Consider the following 12,931-nt stretch of genomic DNA (forward strand, 5'->3'; position numbering starts at 1 on the left):
ATTATTTGGCCGCGTCCGTATTATAAAGGTGGCCGTAAATACCAGATAATAAATAAGGGAATCTACATATAATTTGTTTGGTGAATTTTTAAATTGGCCGTTAGTACAGGTGGCCGATTTTGACAGGTGGCCGGTAACACAGGTTTTACTGTATAATCAACATCACTAGTTGACAGCGATGTCGTCATCAGGAACATAGAGATGGCTGTTTTGATAGGTTTGAATATTTTTGGATAACCGTTACTTGTATACTCCCGTAAATTATTCATTAATTTAATTAACAGGATTATTTTCTCACTATCTATCTATTCAGTGATTACAATAATTTATATTCTATACAATAAAAACTAATAATAGAGAAAAGAGAAAAACTGATGAAGTGATTTTAATAATATAACGTTACTATGAAACGAGTAGATTAATTTTGAACACTTTTAACAACTAAAATAGTTGTTTACATGCACTGCATGTCTTACTGAAATTTGGTATAGATTAAATGGCAATTCTCTTTAGAAATCTTAAATGGAAAGAGGGTATTTAAATCCTTTTAACGTTTTTTATGTAGATATGCGTTTAACATGTACAAAGTTTTTTTGTATGCATTTAAATTAAACTAAGAAATATATTCAAAGTTTTGGTGAAATAAATTGAATGAGTTTTATTTTATCAAGTATTCGAGTCCATTTCATTATTTTCAAAATAGAGGGTGACAGTTTCAATCACCTCTGCAGAATTACAAATTAACGAATTCCACTACATAGAATTTTTTAGAAGAGGAGCAGATAGTTATAATAAAAAACATCTACTAGTGTAGACTAGCTAAACCAAACATTTTACAAAACAAATTTTTATAAATTATGCTTTAATATATTTCATTAAATTTTATTTTTAAAATTTTTATCAGCCACACAGTATATTACCTATATGATTTATAACAGGGTGAAAGTAGGATTAAATCTGAGTTGACTCGATTATTTCCTAATTCAAGTAAGTATTTTCAATTAAATTTTAATACAGAAATTTCATTATTGGAAACTTTTAGACAATAAAAATATCCCAAACGAAAATATTTGGCTTCAACAAGATCTAGGTGCTTCACATCACTATGCGTGTATAGTGAGGTAATACCTAAATAATGTGTTTCCCAGAAGATGGATTGGAAGGCCCCCGCCAATCACCCGACATGAGCCCTTTAGATTATTTTTTGTAGGACCACTTAAAAATATCACAGTTCAAAGCAGCAGGATTTGTTTATACAACAAATCCTGCCAATATTCAGGAATTAAAAGATAGGATTAACATAGGAAAAAGAAGATTGTTGAATTGAAGTAAACCGACAACATAGAGAATCTGCTTTACGCCTTTACTAGTTTTGTAAAATTCATATTTTTTCTGGTACTAATATTAGGGTATAAATTATTGAAGATTATTCAAATTAAACGAGTATATTTCATCTTAATATATTAACTTCAACAAAGATAATGTACTTAATACTTAATGTAACAATAACTCCGAAATTTTAGCAGTCAGGTATAAGCAGTATTTTTTTCTTCTTCTTCTTCTTTTTCTTCTTTTATATAGGCAGCACTGCCTGTTTTTCTTCAACGGTGCCTTTCATTCTGCCCCTAAGTTGTCATTCCATCTTTTCCTTGGGCGTGATATACTTCTTCCGCCTAACGGTGACTGGTGCCTGGCTATTCTTACTATCCTTGATTCAGACATCCTGCTTATGTGTTCATTCCACTCTTCTGTTTCTGTTCTTTACCCAGGTATTTATATTGTTTACTCCACATATGCATCTGATTTCCTCACTTCTTACCCTATCCTGTAGTCTTTTTCCAGCAATCCTTAAGATCTTCATTTCGTTGGTCTCCAGATGTCTTCATGTTTTGCTTGTATCTGGTCTTGTTTCGGCCGTGTAAGTCATAACTGGCCTAATAACTGACTTACAGTTGAGTCCGCGAGTCTTTACCCGTGCGTCATCATTTAAAGCATACGAAATAAGTCGGAAATCTATTTCACGCAACAAAAACTGACAGAAAGTGGCTACTGTTCCGATTACGGGTTTTATTATAAAATTTGACGTTATCAAATAATATATAGAATGTCAAATGTAAGTTTTGCTTCACAATTTTTGTGCAGAATTACAGCTACATTTGAAGTAGCTTAATAAATTCTTATATTATTATTGATTTATAAATAAATAAACAATTTATAAAAAAATTCAGTAACATATTTTATTTTTGTTATTTTATTCACTTTGACGGAAATCTAAACACAATCATTTCTTTACTGTGTGAATGACGTTAGCTTTGTATGTTTTAAATATTAATTGGCAAAATATAATTATTTACCTTAAAATTTCAAAGCCCAATATAAAATTAGTTGTGAAAACAACTGTTTGTGTAATATAAAGAAACTTCAAAACGCAAAAATTCGACAAAAACCGCAAAAAATTCAACTGCTTGACAGCCACAAAAGTAAACAAAGCAGAAACGTCAAACAAATTGTGCTTAAAATATGAAAACATAGCGAATCGTCTTTTTGTGTACTGAGTCTAGATGGTTCATAAAAATAACATGTGTTGTTACTTAATAACAAACGGCAGCTGGTTTGTCATGAGTTTCATGCGTGGAAGAGAATGATGCTAAATAAAAAGTATGTGTTTTATCTCTTCAGGTATTAATGACGCACGGGTAAAGACTCGCGGACTCAACTGTATATATTCGGGCCTTTGTTTCCAATCTTAGGTGTTTGTTTTTCCAAATTGTGTCGTTTAGGTATCCGGCCGTTCTACTGGCTTTAATTATTTGGTCTTTTACCTCTTCTTCGATATTGTTGTCGGCTGATAGATTAAGCTTTTTCTTTTTTGAACTGATATTTTCATATTCATTTCTTTTGCGTTAATGTTGAATTCGTGCCGCAATCTTTGTAGGTCGTCTTCGCACTCTGCTACTAACACGGTGTCATTGGCGTAACAGAGTATTTTTATCCCTCTATCGCCCATTCTGTACCCTCTTTTTTTCTTCACTTGTTTTATTATTGCATCCAACATTATGTTAACCAGCGTTTCTCATCCTTTTACCATTTGCGACACAATTTTCCATAATTATTTTCACCGCGCCCCCCTCGTACAATAGCAACATATATCATATGCAATAATAATATACCTTAAGCATTTGACAAAAAATTTAACACCGATTCGGAACAGATTGTCTCTTTTCGCGGGAAGTTCCGAGTTATTTTGAACATTCTCGATCGTCTGCCTGCAACTCCATCTTCTCAGTTCTGACTCTGACCAACCAGTCTTTGTCTTAGTCGAATCAGTTCAGTCAGTCCTTCTGTAACTATTAAATTTATTGTGGAGGTGTATATATTATGTTCTAGTTACACCCTGTTTCGGTCAACTTTTCTCTGCAGAACAAGCCCAAGGAAGTCACTAATTTACATTAAATTTTTTGATATTTAGTATTAATTAGTATTAATATAGTATTAATTAGTATTAATTTAGTAAAAAAAATTACAAAAAATGCTAAAAATTTTTTTGTGATTTATGGTATACAGCCACTACAGGAATTTTTTTCCTTGTGATATTATTAATTTAATATTCAATGCTCTTTAATTATAGCTCCTTGTCAGTGTTCATGGGTATTTTATTTTGTCAGAATTTTGTTTCGCTTTGCTTTTAGTAAATTAGTCAATGTTGGTGTTTTTTATATACTCACGCCCCCCCATTACTAAAAGGGGCCCCCAGGGGGCGCGCCCCACAGGTTGAGAATCACTGTGTTAAACAGTAGAGAGCTTAGTGAATCTCCTTGCCTGCTTCCTGTGTTTGCTTCTATGGATTCTGTTATTATTCCATTGACTTTCATTTCTATTTTATTTCTTATATTTATATATATTTTATATCAGTTTTATGAGTAAAATCATAATATCAGTGGTAAATTTTTGTCATAGTAGGTGTATCACATCTTTTAACTGGATTCTATCAAACGCTTTCTCTAGGTAAATAACACAGAAAAAGGATGGTTTGTTATATTCTAATGACATATTTTGTATTAGTATTAGTAGGATACTTTGATTACTATGAACTATGATTATTTCATTCATATGAGATTCTGGCCAATAGAAAGCTACAGAAATAAAAATTAAACTGATAATGTTTGATAATTTCCCGTCGTCAAGTATATTATGTCAGATGCCCTTGGTTGCTATGAAAAAATACATTAAGTGACATTAATGACAATTAATGTTTTAAAAATTATAAAAGTGATGACTTTCAACCGTCAAATATTTACAACAACTGTGTGTTTAATTGTACTAATTTGTACTTACATAAATAAATTACAATAAAATTTTGGTTTTGAACAGTTTTATTCATAAAATAATCGCAACAAATTGCACTCGATCTCTAAAATTAATATAGAATTTTTGCCCTCGTGACACTTTGACATAATTTCACTCGCCTTCGGCTTGTGAAATTAAAACTGTCAAAGTGTCACTCAGGAAAAATTCAATAATTTTAGAACTCTTGTGCAATTACTACTAATTACTCTTGTATTTGAGTACCGGTAATCATATCGAGAATCGCATTTCTTAGTATTTCGTATAAGTATAAGATCCGATATAACAACGACCTTCACCGATCTATTTAATGGATAGAAATTAAATGATATATAATTGTTTTGTCATTGCTGCTCCACAATAACAGAAATCTCGAGTAATCTGTTTGCATAAATTAAGTGCCAAAAACAAACCCTCGATGACGTACCTTAGCAGTAATCCTGGGCACCCAGGTGCTTCGGAGGTCGGTTCTGATTGCATATTCGTGTTCAGTGACCCCAAATACCCCGAAATAAGAATATCTGGCCCTTAATATACTCATTTTAACATGTTTATGCATTTTTCGATGCATTTTATACTCTTTAAAATGTAATAATGCATTTCCACCTATTTTTCTATTGTAGACTTTTTTCCAGACGTCATCCAAATCCTAAATATAATGCAAAAAGTTGCAAGTCTCTATGTACCTACTATATTTAAAAATAGATTTATTCCTGTTTTTAGTGTTAAATGCCTTGGTCTAATAAAAACAATGCCATACCTACATGTAAAATTAAAGTTGATGATCATAGTCTAGAAATATTATCATTTCTACATATTTTCCGGTCAATCTAAGCTATTTTTTTAGGCCTGATAAGAATAGTGTGTATTTATTATTAAAATCTAATGTGTTGTATTTTTATTTTCAAAGGAACTAGCATCTGTAAAATTCTGTGAATTATCTACCTCAACAAATCGTATAGAAATCTGTTTTTGGGTGCATGCTTTGTTAAATGATATACTTCCCTCTGTTTCAGCTACATCTCAGCGCCCTGTAATCCTGTAAAACTCTTCATAGCCTTCGTCCTTCCTAGATACAATTTTAGTTAACTGTACTGATACCGAACACTCGTGGAATACCGGTCCGACTCCGATATCAATCGATTGTAGATACAACACTAAAAATAGGTACTCGCTCTCATACGATTGGTACGAAGTAATTAGAGTAATCAAAGTAACGATTTACCTCTCTGTATAGTAATCGTTACTTTCGGTATTCATAAGTAAAGAGTACTATGTAACGAATAGTTACTTTTTCAATATCACTAGTGCTCAGTAAATTTATCCCTCTAGTAGTTTATCCAGTATTTTTTAAGGACTTCAAAAGATCTGTTTTAAATATGAAAATTTATTAGATTTACACAAAAACACTGAAGATCTGATAACAATAAACACCATAATATCGGGCGCATTAGAAGACCCTTTGCACACCAAAATCTGTAAAAAGGGTGCATGCCGTTTCTGAGATTATTGTGGCGTTTTATATTTAAAACTCACCCTGTAAATTGAGAATGAAGAGAAAAACAAAAGTATTATCTTTAAAGTAGGTATATAAAAAGGGCTTCATGTTTGTTTTTTTAACATTTTTAACATTTTTAGCATTTTTACACTCCAAAATCATTATCATTTCGCTCATTTAATTTTTGAAATTTTGCAAGAAAAACAAAAGAATGAAAACATTTCTAATAAACTCTACCTTATCGTTAGATATCCGACACCAATTTGTAAAAACATTCAAACATTCCTTTATTCTATATTGCTATACGGAGTGGAAACATGTACTCTTGGAATTACAAGTATGAGGCGTATGGAAGCCTTTGAGATGTGGGTTTTTCGAAAGATGCTGAAGATCTCTTGGACAGAGCACATGACCAACAACAAGGTGCTGAGAAGAATGAGGACTGAGAGAGAACTCGTAAAAATTATGAGCCACACGCTTCAATTACTATTTTGCTAATTTTAAATTTTAATAACTTTTTCAAAATGAAATAATACGTCCCATTTTAAAATTCACAAACCATATGCATAAAGGGCCTGTTAAATTTTAAGAAACGAAATATATCAGTATTCAGATAAAATGCCTTCTCAGCTTTTAAAACACCAAATGTTGATGGCCTGTTCAGTTTATGTATGGGAAACGCAAATTCCCTAATAGATTACGGGGCGATAAAGGGCCAGCCTCCTTATGTCAATAAATCAGTCTTCAACTTCTTTAAAAACCACAGAAATGTAAAACTAATGTTTTTAGTTCATCCACAGGCAGTCTGACACAAACTCTCGTCCCGCAAAGAATAACAAACCCTCTTACGAGATATAAGCACGCCTTTTTAACCAAAAATAAATAAATATATTATTGTTTGTTGTCTTACACTTATTTTAATTCCATTTAATTGATTCCGTAAACCACCAACAGAATAATTATGAAAAACAGAAAAACGAGTTATCTAGGATATAGATACAGAGGAGAAAAATACAACTTTTTACGACTCATAATGGAAGGGAAAGTGGAAGGAAGAAGAGCTCCAGGAAGAAGAAAATGCTCCTGGCTGAAGACTGTAAGAAACTGGACAGGTATGGACATAAATTCGATACTAAGAACAGCTCAAGATAGAGAGCAATTTGCTGTTGTTATAGCCTACCTTCAGTAATGAAGAAGACAGCTTAAGAAAAAGCAAAAATTCATGATTAACCTCGTCCGGGTGACGGTAGACTACTATTTTTTCCTTCAGATTTAAGTACTACGGAATAAAAAAAATTGGTGCCAAGGGGCTGCCTTCAAATTTCAAAATCAATAAAATAAAATAAAATAAAATAAAATATATTGGTCGTTACTTCTTTGAGTAACTAGGTCCATTTTCTGTTGGAATTTACCAGCTGAACAGACGGGGTCGTGAATTGTAAGGTTTTTGAATTCCCTCTTGTCTTCTTCGCTTCAGCATCCATCTGGCTTGCAAATTTTAGGAGCCATGGATGTGTTACCAAGGAAATGGACCAATAAGTTTTCAATTTAAAAATCTTTTAGTAATATTTTAATATTTTTAAATATTAATAATATTGGTATTAGGATTGAAAACTACTTCATCTTTCAAAATCAATGTTTTTAGCATCAAAAACATAAATGTTTTCTGTACAATACGATATACAGAGTGGACCAAAGAAAAGAGTCCACCTCGATATTTGGCAGTATTTATTTAATTTTAAGGAAATGCAGAAACAGGGCGATTTTTTATCTAAGGGGGACACATTTTTACGGTACATACATCTGTCATTTGTCAACCCACTACCTTCCACATCCCCCACCCCTTATTTTTAAATAGAGAATAGGGGTTGTGTGCTAGCTCATTTGAAAGGTTATTCCATTCTATATTCAATAATATAAACAATAACATATTTTTCTATACTTGGTGTCCAAGAAACATTTTTTAAATTAAATTAATTGACACAAAAAGAAGAATATATGTAATTTATTTAATTCAAAATACATTCTACTGCTGCCACAAAACAGAAAAAAAGTTTTTTGATCAATAAACATTCCTTTTTGCTTAATTTCAATGTTCAAGCTGCCACCCATCTGCCTCTTGGTAGGTTGAATATTGAATTTAAGCAACAAACAATATTTATTTATCAAATAAACATTTTTTCTGTTTTCTGTCAGCAGTAGAATGTATTTTGAGTTAAATAAATTACATACATTCTTCTTTTTGTGTCAATTAATTAAATTTAAAATAATTTTTCTTGGACACCCTGTAGAAATAATTATACCAATGTTAATATTACTGAATAGAGAATTGAATAACCTTTCAAATGAGCTAGCACACTATCCCTATTCCCTATTTAAAAATAAGGGGTGGGGATGTGGAAGAGAGGGGGTTGACAAATGACAGATGTATGTACCATAAAAATGTTTCCCTCTTAGATCAAAAATCGACCTGTTTCGTCATTTTCTTAAAATCTAATAAATACTGCCAAATATCGAAGTGGACACTTTTATTTGGCCCACTCTGTATGATAATTTACATTAAAAAATGCTTTACCGGACAAAAATTGCACTAAATATAATTTGAAGAGGGTGCCCTGCTAACACACTAAACGAATATCGTAAAAAGAAAAAGACAAATTTTCTTACCCTAAGGATATCACTGCTATCTCCAGCTTCAACATCATCACTATTATCTTTAGTTTTTTCCGCCTTTTTTAAAATACCCTCAGGGGGCTCTTCTATAACCGCCATTCCACTAACTTCACATAACGTTTATTTCTACGGGCTCGCAAGTTAAAACTAACATCAAAAATGCAAAATTCTCGATCGACGAGGTTGTATCAATAAAGTAGCAATAAATCGATAGAAAATGATCAATTAATGCTTTTGACCGGTAAACATCATATAAAAGAGTAAATATATAACATGCCGGGCGGTGGAGCGGTGGATATAAAACTGATGTGTCATGACGGAGTTTTAATATTTACAAAATGAAGATGATAAATAAAGTCGACTTTGTATATTTATGATTCACGTACCTAGAAACTTCATAATTAACTGAAAAAATAACATATAACGGTATTTTTGCGCAAATATTTTTTAAAATAGACAAATTTGTTTGGAATTTTATGGATAGAACGCAGGATAGGAAAATATAAACAGGAAATATTTAAAACAGAAAATAGGTAAAATAGTCCTGGTGGAATCTGTTTTGAATTGGACAATTTTCATAATGTTGTTCTGAAGCTATTTCCTTGTGGCATTTTTATAATTAACTATTTTCTATGGGAAATAAGCCACAATTTTACTAAAAAATTAATTTATTAACGTTTCTTTACTAAAAAATTAATTTATTATTTATATTTTTGTATTACTTATTGTATATCTATGTATTATTAATATCTATATATAAAAGAAAGTCGAGGTTATGTTAGTTACACCATTTATAACTCGAGAACGACTGAACAGATTTTTATGAAATTTTACACGTATATTCGAGCGGACTGGGAATAGGATAATATGGAGTTTCATACGCGTACGTCATAAGGGGGGTTGCCCCCCAGATATATTTTTTTAATTTTTGGAAAAACCGTTTTTTACTATTTTTTTGAGATGTAGAAGCAAAAGATACATACAATCCTAAATTTTCAATTTTCTATCTCAGACCGTTATTTTTTAATAGCCATTTAAATATTTTACATCTATATAATATATAAAAGAAAGTCGAGATTATGTTAGTTACACCATTTATAACTCGAGAACGACTGAACAGATTTTTATGAAATTTTACACGTGTATTCGAGCAGACTGGGAATAGGATAATATGGAGTTTCATACGCGTACGTCATAGGGGGGTTGCCCCCCTGATATATTTTTTTAATTTTTGGAAAAACCGTTTTTTACTATTTTTATGAGATGTAGAAGCAAAAGATACATATAATCCTAAATTTTCAATTTTCTATCTCGGACCGTTATTTTTTAATAGCCATTTAAATATTTTACATCTATATAAAAATTCTCCGGTCGCAGAGTTTGTTACCATACTCCTCCGAAACGACTTGACCGATTTTTATGAAATTTTGCAGGTATATTGGACTGGACTGGGAGTAGGTTGCTGTGTATATTTCATATCCGTACGTAATTAGGGGGTTCCCCATGACGCCGTAACTCTCACAATAATGACGTGAAAAATATGAAATTAAGTAGGTAGACTCCTTGCTTTTAAGTATTTTATTTATTTTCGTTTATTTTATTTTATTTCATTTGATTAAATTTTATTTATTTTTATTAGACTATATTTTCTTTTATTTAATTTTATTATTATTTTTAATTTATTTATTATTTTTATTTAATTTTTTAGCTTTATTTATTTGTATTTAATTTTAATTGAATTTAATTTTATTTAATCAACACCTATAGACTTGGAATCTCCCCGAACCCAATCATAAATAGAGGGTTGGTTTGAATGTAGATATAATAAAGCTGTTATATTCATTATAAGATAAACAAATTTAATTTATTAATTTTAACAAATAAACTTTATTATTTCAAACATCAAGTGTAATTAATTAAAAATAATAATAAAACCTCATTCACATCGAGCATTTTTGTTTATTAATTACGAATTCCTTTTGTTTATTTTAAGTTTATTGTATAAAAAAGTTTGTTTTTATCTATTGAGGCAGTACGAAGTCTGCCGGGTCAGCTAGTTATTTATAAATTAAACATATTAAAGTCAGAATTTGATATTAGTTTTTTGAAGGTAACTTAAATGTAAGACCAAATACTTACGATGTAGGGATAGTATGACGGGGTTTTTTACTGGTTTTCCCTAGTGATTTACTATGAAATCTCTAACGCGAGAATTTTACTGTCATCGTTGCATTTGGTTGTCTTTTGAAAGACAGATCACATGCTATGATTTTTTTGCGACGGATATTCTTAAGTTGGGATTAATTTCATGTAATCGAATGAACTATCTTTTAGTAAAGTCGTCCCAGGAACGCAACTCATAAATATTGGCGATATCATTTTAAAGTCTTCTACTTTAAAATGTATAATATACGTCTGAATTGCCAATATAAATGAGTCAGATTAAATAAATTATTAGAAGAATTTTTTAACTTAGCAACAACATTTTTGTTTATTTTAGAAGTATTTTGTATTTTGACAACGAAACCCGATTTGGGCTTCGAAACGTTAATAAATTAATTTTTTTAGTAAAATTGTGGCTTATTTCCCATAGAAAATAGTTAATTTTCATAATAGTATATTTTTTGGAGAGATATTGCTTATACAAAAAATATCTTCCTCTAATTTTTCTTATTTTAATAAGTAGGGGAGGAAAGTATGCTAAATGTGCAGTCACTCGAGCGCTTTGGGGACCTATTGTGTTGTGAAGAGTAGGTACTAAAATCAAAAAAAATTAAGTAAAGTTTTCCATTTTAGTTGGGACTTTCCAATGTTAATTTAATTTTCCATTTCCAACATACGTTTTTTCCGATTATAGCGCCATTTATCCATAATTCGAAAAAATGTTTCAAATAAAAGTTACTTATGTTTACGTAAGGCAAGCCGCACACCAAAGAAACATGAAAATAAAAACATGAAACATGAAACGTAAAACATGTTTCATGAAAATAAAACACTGCTAAACAAATCTCAAAGTCCGCCTACCAATGAACCGAGTGTGAATCATGATCATGACACATTTTTATTTTCGGAGAGTTTCATAAATGGCCGGACGTATATTTGTTTAGTAGTGTTTTAGTTCCATGAAACGTAATTTACGTTTCATGTTTCTTTGATGTGCCATGTGTCCAAGGAATCCGAATCAGCAATAAAAAATGGGGGCTCCTATTTAAAATTTTAAAGTAACCCCCCACCCCACATCCGTGGGGGGTCGTGTTTGGTGCCATTCGATATATTTTTCAAACATATTGAATAAGTGTATTTTTCAGTTTTTCGATCTGATGTCGCGGGATTCGTATTTAAAATTTTAAATTTACTGTGTTTGATAACATTCGATAGATTTTTGACAAATATTGATCACTTATTTTTGAGTTTTTAGATCTATCGTTCATTTCGCGAAATATTCGCTTTTTTCTTGCGAAATATTGTGACTCACCCATTTTCCTTACGCCCCACCCAAATCGTCAGATTTTTGAAATATACACTGTTTTGCATGTACTTAACTTACCTTATCTTAATCTGACGATTTCGACTTTTTCTAAGGATAGATTTTTTTTCGGCCACCTCTTAACGAACTCCCCTGTGTTTGGAGCCAATATATGGTAAAGGTACATCTACAGGGTACCAGGTTTCTCCACATATGATAATCTGACGCGCTCGAGTTACAAATCCCCGCTTGGGCTCCCCTACCATCCTGTTGTATGTCCTGTTTCTTTTGTTACAGTCTCTGCTTCGATCCGGAGCTCCAGTTCTCTATCGTCTTTTGATCCTTCCTATGGGTCACTTTGTATTGGGCTTCTGTGTATTTGCCCATTTCGCCATACGTTTAGGGTCCATTCGATCTACGTGGTCTCTCCACAATCTCCACATGCGTCGTCGTGCTCTTGTCCATCTCACTACGTCTTGAAATCCTAGTTCTCTCAATGTGTCTTCACAGACAGAAAAAAACGTCAGATTTTCTACACAAATGTTTAATTTTAATTTTAATAGAAGTATAACTTCTTACGTGCGTACAAAGTACACACACGTTCTTTTTTATATATTCTTCTATGCATCTATAATTTTTATGTATCATTTTTAAAAAGGGTTTCATGACATGGGTCGTAACTAAAGCTTTTTATTCGATAGTCTTCAAATTTTTTCGCATTGAGCTTTTAAATAATCGTTATGGAAGTTGGTATAAGCCACTATTGGGGTATTTTTCCACTTTTGTATATATTGTTGAAGAACAAGTTTTTACTGCATCTTTGCCCATAATTGTCTAAAATTCTACGTAGAAGTCATCTAGCCCTGCATCTTCTCCCTCCTTAATGCTGTTTTGCTCACTTTGCTTCAATCAATCAATTCCGATTCATTTTTTTTGCACAAACTTACTCA

General features: G+C 31.5%; 1 protein-coding gene across 1 annotated transcript in view; it reads right to left on the minus strand.

The window, feature by feature from the left end:
* Positions 1-8,774, minus strand: part of LOC126889447 (uncharacterized) — a 50,471-nt gene extending 41,697 nt beyond the window's left edge. The window contains exon 1 of the mRNA XM_050657762.1: positions 8,510-8,774. Within this exon, the coding sequence (XP_050513719.1) occupies positions 8,510-8,614 (105 nt within the window). The 5' untranslated portion in view covers positions 8,615-8,774. The remainder of the gene's footprint in view (positions 1-8,509) is intronic.
* Between the last annotated feature and the right edge of the window lie 4,157 nt (positions 8,775-12,931).

Source organism: Diabrotica virgifera, chromosome 8 (genome assembly GCF_917563875.1).
Source record: "Diabrotica virgifera virgifera chromosome 8, PGI_DIABVI_V3a".
Classification (NCBI taxonomy): Eukaryota; Metazoa; Arthropoda; class Insecta; order Coleoptera; family Chrysomelidae; genus Diabrotica; species Diabrotica virgifera.